Source organism: Mus caroli, unplaced genomic scaffold, assembly GCF_978045245.1.
Source record: "Mus caroli unplaced genomic scaffold, Mus_caroli_1 scaffold_20, whole genome shotgun sequence".
NCBI lineage: Eukaryota > Metazoa > Chordata > Mammalia > Rodentia > Muridae > Mus > Mus caroli.
In genome coordinates, this window is record NW_028227275.1 from 17,371,421 (window position 1) to 17,389,713 (window position 18,293).

General features: G+C 46.4%; 1 protein-coding gene across 1 annotated transcript in view; it reads left to right on the plus strand.

Moving 5' to 3' along the window:
- The window catches only part of Dnmbp (dynamin binding protein), a 96,028-nt gene that overhangs the window by 12,267 nt on the left and 65,468 nt on the right, over nucleotides 1–18,293 (plus strand). Inside the window, exons 2-3 of the mRNA XM_021151805.3 lie at nucleotides 15,760–15,914; nucleotides 17,267–17,389. Coding sequence (XP_021007464.1) covers nucleotides 15,770–15,914; nucleotides 17,267–17,389 — 268 coding nt within the window. The 5' untranslated portion in view covers nucleotides 15,760–15,769. The remainder of the gene's footprint in view (nucleotides 1–15,759; nucleotides 15,915–17,266; nucleotides 17,390–18,293) is intronic.

The following is an 18,293-nucleotide window of genomic DNA, read 5'->3' on the forward strand; positions in this document are numbered from 1 at the left end:
ATAATCTAAAAATTGGAATCCCCAAATTAAACACTCATTATCTATGTCCAAGCAAGGGTAGCAGCCATGCATTCAGAGGATAACGGAGCTGAAAAGCAGCCTCCAGTTGCAGGCCAGGGCTGCGGCTGTAAGGCTGCATCAGATTTTTGGTCTGCAGTGAAGACAGTTGCTTTGCTGGGTGTCACTGCCCTGTTCATAGTGTTGTCACTTGGGCCGAAGGGCAAGCCGGTGTGCAGCTCCTCGTGGCCCCGCAGAGAGCGGCTGGCATGGAACTGGATTTGGCAGAGATTGGGGTGTATGGAGGGTGGCAGGGAATGAAGGCAAACCCGTGTTGGGGACTAGATCTTAACAAGGTTTGTCTGCCCCGAGGAGGAGTTTTACTGCGAGTGGTGGGTGGAAGAACTCCAGGCACAGGGAAGTGTGAGGTTTTCTTTTTCCCAGCCGAAGTGCTGTAAACAAGGCTGAGGGGGTGAGACTCTCGGGCGGGCCGGCAGCACCGGAGTCCATGGCAGCAGGTTCTCAGAAAAGGCAGATGGAGTCAGACTGCTGTGTACACCACTTAACTGCGGAGCCTATGGCTTTTCCTAGAAATACAGAGTATTTTTAATAAAAGTAAAAACATTCATTTTATGTCTTCCTTTTATCCCCAGAAGGTATTTGGCAAAGGTTTTCTTGGGCCCTTATATAGAGGGATCTCCTTTGTAGACAACTGCCAAATCTGTGCGGGTCTGTTACAAATCTACTGCATTGTACAAACGCACAATGCAGTAGAAAGGGGTGTCCGTTGCTCTTTCCCCATGACCAGTAACCACAGGACTCACATTTCTCTCCCTGCTCAAGAACACAGTTGCAGTTTGGAGAAGTTGGCTCCGCCCAGAAATGCTGCTTTGCCTCTGCTGTTTGTGCAGCAGTTCCTTGGGTGATGATGATCCCCCTCCTCCCCTCCCTCCTCCCTCCCCTCCTCCCTGCCTCCCCCCACCCCTGACTGTCATCATCAAAGCAGTGTTTTCGGAGCCTCTGCCTTTTGTTTGGAGGTGCTCCAGGAGTTTACTGACATTTCAGATTTGGCCCTTGCCATACGCTCCGAAGCACATTACTGTTGTCTTAGTTTTTAGATGAAGAAACTAACATTCTGAGGAATTGCCAATTGAACTTTCCCAAGGTCACAGAGTCAGAGATTGAAACTAGGGCTGGGATGTGGCTCAGTTAGCTGTGAGTTTGCCTAGCACAAGTGGAGCCCTGGCCTGGATCACATCACATACATGTGCTGTGTGGCACATGCCAGTGGTTTCAGCAGCACGTGGGAGGTGGAAACAGGTGGATCAAGGCCATCTGTGGCTACATAGTGAGTTCAAGGCCAGCCTGGGGCACAAAAGACTTATCTAAAACACACACACACACACAGAAGAAAAAGAAGGAAGAAACTGAAACTAATGCTCTCTCACTTAAGGGTCAGATCCTGTTATTTCTGTAGTTATTCATTCAATTTAGGAGTAATTAGGATTTCCCATTTTAAATTTGATCATTATTTCATGGATGGAGCAAGTGTATACAACACATAAGGTTCTGGGATCAGTACTTAGCAACGCACACACACACACAGCATTCTTTCTAAAAATATTTATGTGTGTGCATGCATGTGTGTGCACATATGTGTTTGTGTGTGAGAATGTTTGTGTGTGTGTGTGTGTGTGTGTCTGTGTGTTGCCATAGCACACGTGTGGAGGTTAGGAGAAAATGTGCAGGGGTCAGTTCTCTCCCACCAGGTGGGCTCCAGGGATCGAACTCACGACCTTAGTCAGATGTTTTTGGCTGCTGAGATAGCTCACTGCCCCAACAAATTGATCTCTTATGTCTCACCAGTCACTGAACGTGCAAATTGCCAGATATTGCACTGCCCTCATTTCCACCCTAGATCAGATATAAGTTGCAAGACTAAAATATTCATTAAAATGTGAAGTTCAGAGAGTGCTTCGGAGGTAGGGCTGATTATGCTATGTAAATGTGTGCCTTCTGCAGGCAGAATGTTCCTGTACGCCTCTGCCAGTGGATTCAAGTACCGAGATTGCTGAAATACAAGAGGCACTCATTTTTAAAAATTAAAATAATCATATACCATAAAAAAATCCCAGCGAGTATATGAGTCAGTGGCTGCCATACGTTCCCAACCACGTCACCATGAATTCTAGAACATTCTCGCTCTCAAAAGAAGCCAGCTCACCCCCTTCCTCTTCTTTAGGTCTCTCCTTCTATCTTAAAGATTTGCCTTATTTTTTTTCTTTATTTTTCCTATATGTGGATGCAGGACCCAAGAAGGCAGAAGAGGGTGTTGAGTCCCCTGGGACTCTTAATTAGAGATGGCTGTGAGCTACCATATGGGTGGTGGGGGTTGAGCACAGGTCCTTTGCAAGAGAAGCAAGTGCTCTTAATCGCTGAGCTGCCTCTTCAGCCCCAGAATCTTTCAAGACCTTGTAATGCCTCAGTGCTATAAAAAAGATGTTGAGGGCCAGGGATGGTGGCGCATGCCTTTAATCCCAGACCAGGGAAGCAGAGCAGGTGGAGGAGCTGGAGGCCTGTCTGGTCTGCAGAGCAGGTGCCACGTGGTAAGACCCTGGGCTTCCAAAGAAAAGGAAAAAGAAAAAAAAAAAAAAAAAAAAAAAGGAAAGGAAAGATTGTGAGACTATCATCCCACAGTTGACTATCCTCATTACAGATGATCATATCTGTATGAGGTGCTGGTCTGAGTGCTTCGAATACATTAATTCATTTAAATGTCACTACAATTACTATAGTAAACTCGTTGCACATATGAAGAAGGCAAGACGCCGGAAAGTGAATGGCTTGTTTTTCATCGTGGAACTGTAGTGAGAGCTGGATCTGAGATGCACACGGAGCTGGCCAGGCTCTGTGCTCTGTGCATCATGATTCTCTGTACCTTAAACTGGCAGTTTCTATTTGAAATTACATGACGACCTTGAAAACATTGTGCTAGAGAATGGCATCGTGACCTCATTGTGTGTGGGTCAACCGAACTTGAAATGTGCAGAAAAGACAAAGCTGTACAGAAAAGTAGACCAGCATCTGCCAGGGGCCGGCGGGGAGGGGCCTGCAACATGGGAGGGGCCCGCATTGTGGGTGGGGTCTGCAGCGTGGGCGGGGCCTGTATTGTGGGCGGGGCCTGGAGTGTGGGAGGAAAGGAGAACCAGGGGAGGAAGATGCGTTTTCCCATTCAGTTTATGAGGCTCCTATATGTTAAGTCTGACAAGGTCTCTTACAAGAAAAGAGGCAGATAGGCTGGGGAGGTAGCTCACTGACGTGTTGGCCTCCAATGTACGAGGTTTGATCCCAGTATTGTGGGAGACGAGGGAGAGCTGGGATTGTAGATTATCCCTTGGGAGCATACTATAAAAATTTCTAAGTAGTTGCAACTCAAAACTTCCCGTTTAAAAAGGGCTAGCTAGCATCAACCCCAGAACTCAAAATGTTTAATGTTTGCAAATGTAACTACTGCATTCCCAGAATAAGGGAGGGCAAGTTCTCATCTCAATGGATACAGGGGGAAAAAAAAAAGTTTGCTAAATATCAACCACTTATTCATTTTTATTTTTTAAAGGCTTCTTGAAAGATTCACTTACTGTTTTTATTTAATGTATGCGTGCTTTTGCTTTCTTGTACGTCCGTGCCCTACGTACATGCCTATGACCTGGGAAAGTCAGGAGGGAGCTATGGCTCCACTAGAACTAAGGTAAGGACTATTGTGAGCCATCGTGTGGATGCTGGAAACTGAACCCTGGTCCTCTGCAGGAACTGCTTAATCTCTGAGCTTTCTCTCCACCCCCTTACTTGTTTTTGTAAAGGCAAACCAAAATGGTATATAGAACTAGACAGAACAAAATAGTGAACTCTGACCCTCTGTGTCTGAGCAGGAATCGCTGCACCAGTTGCTAGCTGGCCCCAGAACAGAACACTGGAAGCTTTAGGACAGTGGTTCTCAGCCTGGGGGCCGAACGACCCTTTTATAGGAGTCGCCTAAGACCATCAGAAAACACAGATATTTCTGAGATGATTCATAGCAGTAGCAGAGTTACAGTTATGAAGTAAGAACAAAACAACGTTATAGTTGGAGTCATGGCATCATGAGGGACTGTATCAAAGGGTGGCGGCATTAGGAAGGCTGAGAAGTGCTGCTCTAGGACATAGTTCATTAGTTAGCGGTGGTTATCTGCATTTGCTATTTGTAAGGCAATTAGCTTTGCAGCTTATGTCAACTGCCAGTATTGGTAACATAATTAAAGCACATTTTTTTCTTGTTCTCTATTGCGGCAGTCTGTGATATAAATCTTTCCCTGTTTCTTTCTAGCTTGATCTTATCCCAACTGCTATTAAAATAATGTGGCATCTGGAAAGATGGCCCAGCAGTTAAGCGCACACTGCCTGCCCTGGCCTTCCCCTCCAGCCGTTCTGGGTTAGATTCCCAGCGCTCACAACAGTTTCTATTTCCAGTCCCAAGGGATGTACGCCCTCTTCTGGTCTCTGCAGGCACTGCATGCATGCGCTGCACAGACTTACAGGCAGAGAAGACACCTGGACACATGAAATAAAAGCAAAGGTTTAAAAAAAGATTTAAAAAAAAATGCTAGCCCCAGATATCAGTTTCTTGCACGCTGTTGCCCACTTGGAAGCGTCCAAGTGTGAGGTGACCCTGCCCCCACTGTAGAATCCCCTCATCCCGCAGGAGGGTTAGACTTTGTCTCCTTTCAGTTCATTCCTTTTTTGGAAGGAGAAGGGTGTGGCTTAAGACAGGATATCACTGTGTAGCCTTAGTTGGTTTGGAACTCACTATGTAGAGCAGGCTGGCTTTGAACTTCCAGCCTCTGCCTCCTGAGTGCTGAGATTAAAGAAAGACACATGCCACCATACCTGGCCCGTCCTTCTGTTTTCACTGCTCGCTCGCCCACCCACCCTCCAAGCCTTGTTCTTGTGAGTGTCAGACCCCACGTGACTGTTTTTCTTCTCCATCAGATGCGGCCCTGCATGGGCTGCCTTGCAGTTCTTTATCAGAGACTCTACAGTATTCCTCATCTTAGTAAAATTTTGCTTAACGTAATCACAGCCTTCTTTCCTTCCTTCCTCTTAGCAAATCATATTGAATATTGCTAACTCCTGGTATATTTTATTCAGTTATTCCTAATAACTAAAACTTAAAATTGTAATAAATGAATGAGTATCAAAACTTTGAATAACATGGCTTTATTCACTTTCCCAAATACTTTCTTTATAAGGCGTGGACCCTTTGTGTTTCTGGGACGAACAAGGCTGTTTGTCCTGTGTTAAGACATTAAGTCCTAGCCGGGCGTGGTGGCACACGCCTTTAATCCCAGCACTCGGGAGGCAGAGGCAGGCGGATTTCTGAGTTCGAGGCCAGCCTGGTCTACAAAGTGAGTGCCAGGACAGCCAGGGCTACACAGAGAAACCCTGTCTCGAAAAAAACCAAAAAAAAAAAAAAAAAAAAAAAGACATTAAGTCCTTGGTCAACTATCTAAGCTGTTTAGTGGCCATATTGCACCTTGGTATAGTTCCTTGTTCACCTTGAAAAGAAGTTACCAGAGATCCCATGCTTCTGTCCAGTGTGGTGACGTTAGTTTCTGTAAGAGGCCAGTGGTCATTCTTATTGTTTGTTTAAAGCTACAAGCCCGTTTTCCAGGGCACATAGATATCAGTACTCCTTAAAAATGACCTAAATTCTCTACCCTGGGAATAGTTGCAGATATTTTTAACTCTAGCCAGACGGGTCTCTCCATGTTCTTTCTGCCCAAATCTACAGGTTTCTTCCTCCCTCCCTTCCTTCCTTCTTTCCTCCCTCCCTTCTTTCCTTCCTTCATTATTTCTCCCAAAGCATCAGCATCAAGAATAGTTCACAGGCTGGCATGGACTGGAGAATAAGGAAATTCTGTGTCTTTTAAAATCTTCTGAAGCTGAAAGGCTAGCTCACCTTGAACCAATAGATAAAGAAAGAAACTCGATGCCTGTGTCCCAGATCTCGGTTACAGGTGTCCTCCTTGCTTGGAGCACTGTGGGAAGATGTTCTCTGAGCCTCCCCTGAAAAATCTCTCTGGGTTGCCTGTTTTCACTTGTGCACCTTGCTGTTATCTGCAGCCGCACCCTCAAGTTTCAGTTCAGAGTTTCACTTTAATCTTGACTTGTGCAACCTCTGTCGTACAGATTCTGTGCATGTTACATCTGCACCGTCGTGGAACCCCTGATTTGAATGTGTCATTAAGCTTCCCAGCTCAGACATGTCCCTTTTATCTAGCTATGAGTCAGTGGTTCTTAAATTTCCACTCATAAATGAGGTTCACACACGATTTAAGAAACATCAGTCTGAGAGCATACTTAAGGGACTCCTACGTTAAGTCATTTGGAAAGAAGTTTTCCCCCATACATGTCTTAAAATGTTGTAGGTCTCAAAACATTAATCATGGGACCTCCATTTACACAGTTTTGTTCAAAAGAGAATATCGCTGCAAAGGGGTCTGGGCGATTTCTTTTTAAAAAGAGATTACAGCTAGAAAGAGAGGGAGAAGTCAGCTCACAGGATGTGGGATGGAAGCCCGATGGAACAGTTTTCAGGGGACCTTCGTGGTGTTTTCTTCAGATGTGAGAACCAAAGGGCTGGCCCTTCCATGGTTGGCAGAAGAAGCTCAGCGCCCTACCCCATCCCCTTGGCTGAGAATGCTTCCTTCCTCCTCGGGACAAGTTTTGATGTGACAACTGTTGCAGGTGAACGGTTAGGACTGGTCCGCGCATCCGGTCCACGTGTCGTTTTTACCTTGGTTTTTTTTAAAGTCACCTCCTCCCAGCCAGAGTTCGACCCCTTGGTTCTAAAGCATCCCCCCCCCCCGCGCCCCCTGCAGAGCCAGCGCTCACTAGAGCTGTGGTGGTGTCGCAGAAACACTGTGACACTCCCTCCCCCACCCCGTGGGGGTCCCCATTTGTAGGTTACCTTTCCTGTTCATCCTTTGGGGTTTTCCTTGAGGAATCGCCTGGCCGCCAGTGCTGACCTCCTTCCTATCCAGGGTCAGCTCTGTGACCCGGAGCAGTGGAGGAAAGGCTGCCTTCCCAGCTTCTCTCATTTCCTTCCTTCCTGAAGCTGCTCCAGGCCTCATTTGCTGACACCTCTGATCTGGCCACAGAGAGGACACTTGCCTGTGTGGTCAGGAGAGAAGCGCAGAGCTGCTCTCGGGGTTGAAGACGGCTCACTGCGGGCCTGACTTCACTTACGAGGATTCCCTGAAGGTCGTATTTCCTGGAGAATTCACTTATAAAACTTGGGAAAACTCAAGATCTCCCTCCATAAAGCATACCTAGACAGGGAGGGGAGAGCAGGCCTTTCAGTCAGGGAGATCCCAGAGAATTCGTTCTACTGTAGATGGTGTCACCACACTTTCTGAGAGCATGAATAGACAGCTAAGTTTTGAGGGGAGAGTGAGAAAGAACCTAGACACTAATTGTTTTTTTTTTTTTTAAGTTTTGGGTTTGTTTTTTTTTTTTAATTAATTTGTGTTTGAGTGTGGTTATTTTTTAATGAAATCTCAATCGCTCAATTTTACCAGTGAAGACTTGGGAGCCAGATCCTGAGCTGAAAACCTGCTAGCTCAGAGAGGCAGAGAAAGAACCCAGCTGACCTTCCTCCTCAGCTGATGCCCCACCACTGGCCCTCCAAAAGCCTCAGTTAAACAGAATGTCCCGCCCTTCTACTTCTTGTGTGTCTCTCTATCTGACTCCCTCTTAGTCTCTCTGGTTTTTCCTTAATAATCCTATGTTCACTTCCGGTCAACTGGTTCCTTGAGTCACTTCTTGACCTATGGCTGACTTTATTTAATCCTGTTTACAATATTCAAGCAGAAAGCTCTTGGATTAAAGGTGTGTGGCAGGGCCGAGCCACACCGTGACTAGAAACAGGTTTTTTCCAGTAAATAATCCACAATCTAGGGCTCACAGTGTGATCAGATATCCTGTAACAGTGCTTTGCCTGCTTGGCACGTAAACATACCATGTGCGCGTGGGCCACCTATAGAGACTTGGATCTCCTGGAACCAGAGCTATAGGCAATTGTAACTCACCATGTGAGTGCTGGGAACCAAACCTGCGTCTTCTGTAAGAAGAGCAAATGCTCTATCCCTGAGCCATCTCTCCTGACCTCTACTGTGTTTTTAAAAACCTTCAAAATTGATGTCCTTAGTGTCTGTCTGTCTTACTTGGATTTACAGCGGTGGAACCACGAGACTACCCAATGCTTTCCTATACTCTAGGTTTTCATTCTTTCCAATACATGGTCTCCATGCATCGCGCTCTAGGGATCCCTTAGGCCCGTCTCAGCCTGGGGGCCAGCAGAAGCAGGGAGCATACTCCAGTCTGAGGACTTGAGGAAGTCGAACTTAGAATGCACAGGTTTAGGAGAAAATAGTGAGGGATTGTACTTGACACCAAGGCCACCCTACTCCAGGGAATGGAAGAATTACTTTATTGGGCAGGAAGTGTTGTCTGGAGAAGGTCTCCTGGCTGGAGCCTTTGGTGAAGTTGCCTCACCAAGTCAGTCCAGCAGGGAGGGAAACCCAGCTTCTCCCACCTGTGTCTATTTTTAGATCCCTTCTGTCCTATTGGTTGGATCCAGCTTCTCTCGCCTCTGTCTTTAGGTCCCTTCTGTCCTATTGGTTGGATCCAGCTTCTCCCGCCTCTGCCTTTAGATCCCTTCTGTCCTATTGGTTAGATCCAGCTTCCCCCGCCTCTGTCTTTAGATCCCTGCTGTTCTATTGGTTGGATCCAGCTTCTCCTCTGCCTTGCCCTTCTCATTGGTCGAAGCTAGCAGGACTAGAGGCAAGCACTTGGATTTGGTGTTGGAGGTCGCCGCCTTGGGGCACAGAGCAGGCTGGAGGACAGAATTGGAAGAGCTGATGTTCTATATCCTCAGTGTGTACCCAGTTCAGACCTTTACCCCAAAGGCCATGTTGGAAATTACTCATTAGGCTGGTCGCTATCAGTATCTCTCTGGGTGAAAGTTTACAGCCCATGATCTCAGATCTTTAACAATGTGTTCAGACTTGTGGCCATGTTGCTTATTAAAAACAATCCGTCTCCCAGGCCTTAGTTTGCATTCCATCACGTTTTATAATATGTTAAACATGTTGCTTCTTCTATTGTGATAAATGAATATAACATACGCTTTACCATTTTGAACATTGTAAGTGTACAGTTAAAGTAGCGTTCTGCCTCCAGAACTTTCTCATGTTCCCCAACTGAGCAGCCATAGTTCCCCAACAGAATGCTAGCTCTCTAGCCTTTCCTCTCTCTGTCTCTGTGGCTCCGGCGGCGCCGAGTACTTCATCTGAGTGGAATCTGGCAGTGTCTGTCCCTGTGTCTGCTGGTCTCACAAAGCATAGCATCTTCAAGGTTGATCCGTGTGGCATTATGTGTTACTGCTCTTTATCCCTTTAAAAGGGTCAGATAAGGGTCAGTATGTGTTTCATGGCATGTTGTAAATCTTATTTCTGTATATATATATATATATATATATATATATATATATATATGTGTGTGTGTGTGTGTGTATTTTGTTTGTTTGTTTGTTTTTTGTTTTTCGAGACAGGGTTTCTCTGTGTAGCTCTTGGCTGTCCTGGAACTCACTTTGTAGACCAGGCTGGCCTTGAACTCAGAAATCTGCCTGCCTCCCGAGTGCTGGAATTAAAGGCGTGCGCCATCACGCCCGGCTTTTTTTTTTTTTTCCTGAATATTTTTATAATTTTACGTTTATAGCGTTAACTTTCACATACTCAAGGCTGGAGGGATGGCTCAGAGGTTAAGAGCACCGGCTGCTCTTCCTGAGGATCGGGGTTCACTGCCTAGTGCCCACGTGGCAGTTCCCAGCCATCTGTAACTCCAGTCCCAGGGGACCCACTTTCTTCTGGGCTGTGGTGCACATGTGGTGCACAGACAGATAAGCTGGGAAACATGCACACACATGAAATAGAGACTTGTGAATGTCTTATGTTCCCTGATTATTAGAGTCACACACAGGAGTGGCATATTTAGTCCAATGTTTTTATCCAGAGAGACCCACGCTAGCCTTGAGTAATTCCTACCTTGTCTCCCTAAAATACTGTTATGTGTACTGTACCTTAAAGACTGGCTTACACACATTCCTTTCTTTTATCCCCCTCCCTAAATAGGTGGCTTTTAGTGCTGTAACAGTTAAACTCTATAGCTGTTGAGTCTGGGTGAATTGCTAAGTGACTGTGCTGGGATCTGAGCCTTGCTGACCACAGTGTGGTGGATGGTGCAGGCTCCTGGCTCATGTGGCATGGTGCACACTCAGGTGGTAGCTTTCTTAGTGTCCTTTGGGCTAATCAGAACAAGAAGTTCTGGGCACCCATGCTTGACCTGGAGGGCTCACGCTGTCCCCTCCCCCTTACCTCCTCACCACCTACCCCCACCCCCTGTTAGACCTAGACAAACTAGAGTCTGAAACTATTTACACCAGAGATGGCTGGTTTACCGTTAGGTGAGCAGAACTACAGGCTGAGGTATAAGTGGTTTCAGATATTCCAACCAGCTTCCGTCAGTTACCTAACTCTTCCTGTGCATGCATTGCTGCCCACCTGCAGACAAATGGGCAGACGCCACATCCTTCACAAACTCCTTTGGAGTTTACCTTCCAAAAGGTGTTGAAGAATCACCGTTCTGCGGATATTTCTGTTTCAACTCTTTAGAGGAAGAAATAGGCACTCACTTAGTAGGGAAGGGTGGGGTTCTACATCTTGATATCCCTGGCAGCACGCTGTAGTGGACAGTAACCTCCCCGTTTTTCCTCAGCCCATCTGTCCTGTTGTTTCTTTTGCAAACTTCCATCTGGACTTGGGATATCTTACAGAAGCCACTAGTGGTGAGGTTCTGACACACACTCAAAGGCTTCTAGATAGCCCGAGCATGGGTGACAGTGGGTGCTTCTTAGATAGTGTACAAGGCGGGGTCAACTCCGGGAGTGTGCGGCACCTGAGTTAAGTGGGAGACGTCAAGCCCCGCCTCCTCGCTGCACACATGAATCACGGACCTGTGATGTCTGAGCCCTTCTAGGGTGTGTGTCCCTTGGGATTATAGACTCATTCCTGCAGAGTAGGAGGTCAGTAAAAGGCTTGATTGAGCCAGAGTCTCCTCTGTGTGTGAGTCATTCCCCCCACCCCCCACTGTGAAAAGGAGTCAAGAGGAATTCTTAACTCTTTCAGCTCAGGAGGCCAAAGAGCAAGAACTCAGCGGCTAGAGGCCCCTTCCTTACCTCACAGCTCAGAGGAGGAGCCGTGCATTCGGTCAGACAGTGAGAACTTTGAGAAAATGTACGGGAAAATTATGTCCATCTTGGCCCAACCCTGAGGACTTGTCTTAATAATGTAGATGGCTAAGAGATTTGCCAAATATTATGCTTGGATTTCTTCTTTAAACAAACAAACAAACTAACAAACAAACAAACCTACCCTTCTGCAGAAATCTGACATCTGGCAATTTCAGAAAATAAGAAAGGGGGCTTAGAGTTTGTGAAGTGTTGAGCTCCCAGTGCCCACATGTGTCACTTACCTCTGCAGAGGATGCTAGCCTACCATCCAGAGGTGGTCTGCTTTTATCTATCTGGGAACTTTTAGTAATGTTGGTGCTGTAGACTGTAAACTAGAAGTTGGATTGAATTGGGCACGGGGTCACACACCCTTAGCCCTGACACTTGGGAGGCAGAAGCTGGTGGGTCTTTATGAGTCCAAGGCTAGCCTGGTCTACATAATGAGTTTCACCTAGGACTACACAATAAGACTCTGTCTCAAAAAAAAATAAAAATGTAGGGTAGAAAAACTGACTGGGTGGGGTAGCTTAGAAGATAATTCAGAGGTTAAAAACACTGGCTGCTCTTCCTCTTGCTCACCCAAGATTAATCCCCAGCACCCACACAGCAGCTCACAACCATCTGTAACTCCAGTCCCAGGAGACCTGCCATCCTCTTTGGTAGGTGCCCAGGTACACATGTGACATACATACAGGCAAAACACCCATATGCATAAGATAAAACTATGTGAATCTTTTTTTTAAATGAAGCTGATGGATGAGACCAGCTGACCTGGAAGTGGGGCAACACCAAGAAAGGCCTGAGGCTCTGTAACTGTCTAGGGCTGCAGCTGTGGTTAAACGCAGCACAGTACTGTATGTACTGAACCAGCTTCCAGCAGCCCGAGTAAACCACATTAACTCGGGATCTTTGGACAACTTCAAGAAGGCACAAGGTGTGACTTACTCTTGGGTGCTGGGATTGACAGGCCCGTGCCCTCACACTTGGCCCTGTGTGCCTGTTTAAAAACCTGGTCACAATTAGATTAACCACATTGAAATAAGAAGGTCTGAAGTGTTTATACTTGAAGACAGTTTCTTCTCTGGTGGCCAATGACACAGATTTGAACTTGTAGTTAGCTATAGAAATAGTTTTTAATAAGCTAATGTTTATGAGAAGCTGTAACTGCCAGTTATGTGCCTGTCATGTCCTCGGCTGGTTCACACAGCATCCTGGGTAAGGCTTTGGGGACAGACAGATTTAGATTCCCGCTCTGTGTCTGACTTGCTGTGTGACTTGGAGTTATCACTTGGAACCTGTGTTCTCATCTGCCAAATGGGAACCAATAATGCACGGGCAGGTCGGTTGTTGTGAGGACTCACTGCTGTGGAACGCCGTACAGTGTGTGGCACGAGGAAGCACTGTGTAAGTATTGGTCACTGATCTTTATCATTACAGTCATAATCATGGTGATCACTGTGGGAGTATTAATGTCTTCATTTCTCGGGTCCTGGCAACGGATTCGCCAAGAGTTCAATGTGTCCAGGGTGACTAAGCTAATGAATTTTGCTATGTCGCTATAGGAGCCTAATGTTTTACATGCTCACTGTGCTATCTCCTCAAAGTATATAAATACTAGGTTTGGGTTTTGCTGCTGCTGCTGCTGCTGCTGCTGCTGCTGCTGCTGCTGCTGCTGCTGCTGCTGCTGCTGCTGCTGCTGCTGCTCCTTCTTCTTCTCCTCCTCCTCCTCCTCCTCTTCCTCCTCCTCCTCCTCCTCCTCCTCCTCCTCCTCCTCCTCCTCCTCCTCCTTCTTCTTCTTCTTCTTCTTCTTCTTCTTCTTCTTCTTCGTTTTTTCTCTTGTAACAAGTTCTGTGTGTCCCTAGCTCACCCAGAGCTCGTCCTGCAGACGGGTCTGACCTCTTAACTCAGAGACCTGCTTGCCTTTCTGCCCCCCTGAGTGCTGTGTACCACTAAACATAGATAATTAGATGCATTGAATACATGTTCAGTAGTAGAGCACTGGTCTAGCATGCGTGAGGCCCCAGGCTCTCTCTGGATCACCACAAAAGAAAAACGAAAGCGGGAAACCTGTGGTGGGCAGGGGACAGGGACTGCAGTAGCCACTTCTCTGTTTTGCTGTGGTCCCCGGCGTCTCACTATTGGAAAACAAAACAAACAAAAAACCAGTAACATAAGAATAATTTACTTTGACCCAATGGTACAAGCCAAATATGCAATTATAACATGTAACTGTAAACCACCAATATACTGAGCCATTTATTAGATGTCTCCTACTTTTTGTTCACACCAGTGAAAGTCACAAGCAATAGTTGTAGCTGTTTTAGTGTTCTCTTTCCATTAGACATTTAAAAAAATATTTATATATATTTATTTACTCTGTGTGTGTGTGTTTAATCGAGTCAGAAGACAGCTTGTAGAAATTGGCTCTCTCTCTTTTTAAAAGTGTATGCACGTGTGAGTGTGCATGTGTGTGTGTGTGTGTACTCCACGTGTACGGTACCCCAGAGGTCAGATGAGGGCTTTGCATTCCCTGGAGCTGCCTGACATGGATGCTGGGAATCAAGCTCGTGTCCCCTGGGAGAGCAGTAAGCTCTTTATTGCTGTGCTGTCCCTCCAGGCCCCCACCCCCTTCTCTCTTCTGTCATAGGTTCTAGGAATCAAACTCAGGTTACCAGGTGTCTTAGTCATAGTTTCTATTCCTGCACAAACATCATGACCAAGAAGCAAGTTGGGGAGGAAAGGGTTTATTCCGCTTACAATTCCATGCTGCTGTTCATCACCAAGGACTGGAACTCAAGCAGGTCAGGAAGTAGGAGCTGATGCAGAGGCCATGGAGGGATGTTCTTTACTGGCTTGCTTCCCCTGGCTTGCTCAGCCTTCTCTCTTACAGAACCCAAGACTACCAGCCCAGGGATGGTCCCATCCACAAGGGGCCTTCCCCCTTGATCACTAATTGAGAAAATGCCTTACAGTTGGATCTCATGGAGGCATTTCCTCAACTGAAGCTCCTTTCTCTGTGATAACTCCAGCTGTGTCAAGTTGACACAAAACTAGCCAGTACACCAGGCTTAGTGACAGTCACCTTTATCAGCTGAGCCATCTCACTGGCCCGACTTGGCGCTTTTGATGAGGTTAATCATATGTGAGATGAAAAAAAAAATCCATATTCAGCAACACCAAATGAGTCTTTGAGGAAATTATTTATTTATTTATTTATTTATTTATTTATTTATTATATGTAAGTACACTGTAGCTGTCTTCAGACACTCCAGAAGAGGGCATCAGATTTCATTATGGATGGTCGTGAGCCACCATGTGGTTGCTGGGATTTGAACTCGGGACCTTCGGAAGAGCAGTCGGCGCTCTTAACCACTGAGCCATCTTGCCAGCCCCTCTTTGAGGAAATTAAAGAAACACTTGGGCCCTGGCCAGCCTGGAGAGCTTGAGCTGCCCCTGGGAAGCCTCTGGGAAGGCATTTGGAGAATGTGTGTCTGGCCATGGCTGAGTGCTCCCAGGTGAACACACCCAGGCCCCTCAATGCCCTCACTTTCTAGTGTGCAGACACATTCTGAGGTCTCCAGCACCCACCCCTCAAACACACACACACACACACACACACACACACACACACGAGGGCAGTGGACCCACCATCCATTGCAGTGCAAACCTGAGACAGTGCAGGTTAGACCACAGGCTTCTTCAAACCAGAAACAAAACTCAACCTGCCAGTCCTAAGTGTCCCCTGGGGACACTGCCTCTGGGACTTCTTTTCTTGGACTTCTGTTTTTCTGTGGGTGTTAAATCTTGGTGTGTGTGAGTCCTGGCTCTGCTGCTGGCCTCAGACTGTGCTATGCTGTTTTGCATGGGATGGCCCAGTGAGTCCTGGCCTGCTGCTGACTCTGTGACCTTGGGCAAATTAGATTATCTACATTTACAGAGCCTTACAGTCCTGCTCTTATGGTTATCTTGGAAAATGGATGAAATGCTGTATGTAATGTAAAGGGTTTGGTTTTTAAATAGTGTATTTTAAAAGTACTACATTGCCTAGAACTTTAAACATGCTAAAATGTTATTTCCCCCATCCCTCCATTCCTCCTCTGGTGCTTTGAAAGCCAGAGGTCCTAGCTCAGATCTTTTCTGTCTCTACACTTTAGGTGTGTTGTTTGTTTTTGCTTGTTATTGTTGTTAGTTTTTGCTTGTTATTGGTGTTTATTTCCCAGTTCTAGAGTTACACTGAGAACTGGATGAAATTATTATTTTAAGGAAACAGCTTTATATTTTTGTGTTTTATACTTACGTTATTTTAACTATTTTAAGAAATGTGTGGCACGTCTCCAGCAGCACCGCTCTCTCACGCTCCCACCTTTCTGTTCCAGTTTGGGAAGCATGGAGCCTGGATCCATGGTCCGAGCCATCTTTGACTTCTGCCCTAGTGTCTCAGAGGAACTGCCACTCTTCGTGGGGGACGTTATCGAGGTGCTGGCCGTGGTGGATGAATTTTGGCTCCTAGGGAAGAAGGAAGATGTTACAGGTGAGAAAGCTGTGATGAATGACTGGCCTTTTCATCAAACAGCACACAGTCATGCTAACTTAGTCCTTGACTTACGCACAGTGTGTGCACTGGGCTGGAGCGTGTGATTCAGCCCTGGTTCACAGTGCCGGGAGCACTGGCCAACTTCGGGGAAATGAATAGATTTCTAGTAGGAGCGATGCTTCTGCTCAGATAGAACCTAGGAGAAGGTGTTAGAGAGACCTGCTTGTTCAGTGGCCCTGACACAGGAGCACTGAGGAAACATCAGTGGGACCCCAAGAGGCTACAGAGGTCAAAGGTGAGGAGTTGAGGAGGCCAGAAACTTCCCACACCATCAAATCCCATTGCTGTTGTTTTATGAATGGTGGGGTGGGGAGGCTGGAGAGATGGCTCATGGGTTAAGAGCACTGACTGCTCTTCCAGAGGTCCTGAGTTCAATTCCCAGCAACCACATGGTGGCTCACAATCATCTGTAATGGGATCGGATGCCCTCTTCTGGTGTGTCCGAAGACAGACATACAGGCAAACCACACATGCACATAAAATGAAGCAATTAAAAAAAATTGAAAGGAATGATGGGAAGAGCAAAATGAAGGTAGGGCGGCAACTAAAGAGATTTATCCTCGCCACGGGTCGCTAATGATGGCTCAAACTGAGTTGGTGGGTCTGGGAATCTGAGGTCCTCCAGCTGACAGACCCTGTCTTTCTGCACCACCTGTAAAATTCTACCCATCTCCATACTAAAGTGTTCTGCTTCATAACAAAATTATCCTCTTCCTGACCCATTATTGGCCTCCTCAGAACCACCACGGCTGTGTGTACAGCTGTTGTGGATGGGCTTCCTGTATCCTTGGTTTCAGTGGATTTCAGATCTTTGAAGACGAAGACTATACAACTCACATTTTCCCTTGTAGTGAACTTGCTAGAGTGCTAGTGGTAAATGCTAATTTGGGCATGTAATGTGTGCACACGCGTGTGCATGCATGCGTGAGTGGACATATACCAGTGCATGTGTGGAGCATGTGAAGAACAGAGAACAGCTTGCAGGACTCATTTCTCTCCTCCTACCTTGGTGGACCTGGGGCTCTAACTGTCAGGCTTGGCAGCAAGCTTCCTTTACCCTCTGAACCAGCTCACTGGCCCGATAAATGATTTTGAATTGTATTCTCTGTGTTCTGCAGACATCTGGTTTTGTACCTTGCACTTTTTCTATAGTAAATTCTCTAATTATTAGCATTAAGTCAGTTTTCGACACAGGATTTGTAAATGGACTCAGAAGAGAAGCGGTTCTTGTACTCGGGCTGCGATGAAAAGAACGCTCTGTGTGTAACCCGTGTGCTTCCATTTCTCAGGACAGTTCCCCAGCAGTTTTGTGGAGATCGTGACAATTCCCAGTCTGAAAGAGGGCGAGAGGCTGTTTGTCTGCATCTGCGAATTCGTATCTCGAGAGCTGAACAGTCTTTCCCTCCATCGGGGTAAGCAGAGCTTTAGAGGTTTGCAGAACCTTGCAAACGGGAGGCTTTTAAAATGTTCACTCACACTGGGCAGTTATCTCTGCAAATCCTCCACACTGACGTGATGGGGTGAGGGTGAGGCCTTACGCTAGGAGCGTGTGATAAGTTTCATAGTTATACCTTCTTATATTGTTTTAGATTTTATGTTTTGGAGACAGAGCCTCACTATATATCCCCGGCTTGGAATTTCATCTGTAGACCAGGCTGGCCTCAAACTCACAGGGATCCATCTGCTTCTGACTCTGGAATGCTGGGATTAAAGGCTCGAGCCATTGTGCCAACTTATCTTTATTTTTAAGTGTGTGTGTGTGTGTGTGTGTGTGTGTGTGTGTGTATGTGTGAGAGAGATGGGGGGCATGAGCTGCAGGTACCTGGGGAGGTGACAAGAAGACATGAGCCTCTCTGGTGCCGGAGTTATAGGTGGTTGGGAGTTGCCCGATATCTATGAACTGCTGCCCTCTGAATAAGAGACTGTGCTTTTAACTGCTGAGCCTTCTCTTCAGTCTTATCTGACCTTCAACACTAAGAGTGTTAGTAACTGTACATTATACATAATAGCATAGTTTGAAAGCTATTGCAAACTATTCTTTCTACAGGTAAGAAGTGAGGCCTCAGGATAGCGACTCGTCGGTGTGGCCTTGTCCAGTGTCACCTTTTTACTCTTCCACACTGTAGACACTTTAGACAGTGCTAATCTCTTCCCCATGTACGGTTCTGCTGATGTGTTGCTGCTTGCTAATGTACAACAAGGAAATGGGTCATTTTGACAAACAAGAAAAATGCAAGAGTGCCTGTTACTGTGCTTCCATTGGACAACATAAAGTTCTCACGAGAACCAGTTTAGACAGGTGGTGCTAGCCCCTCC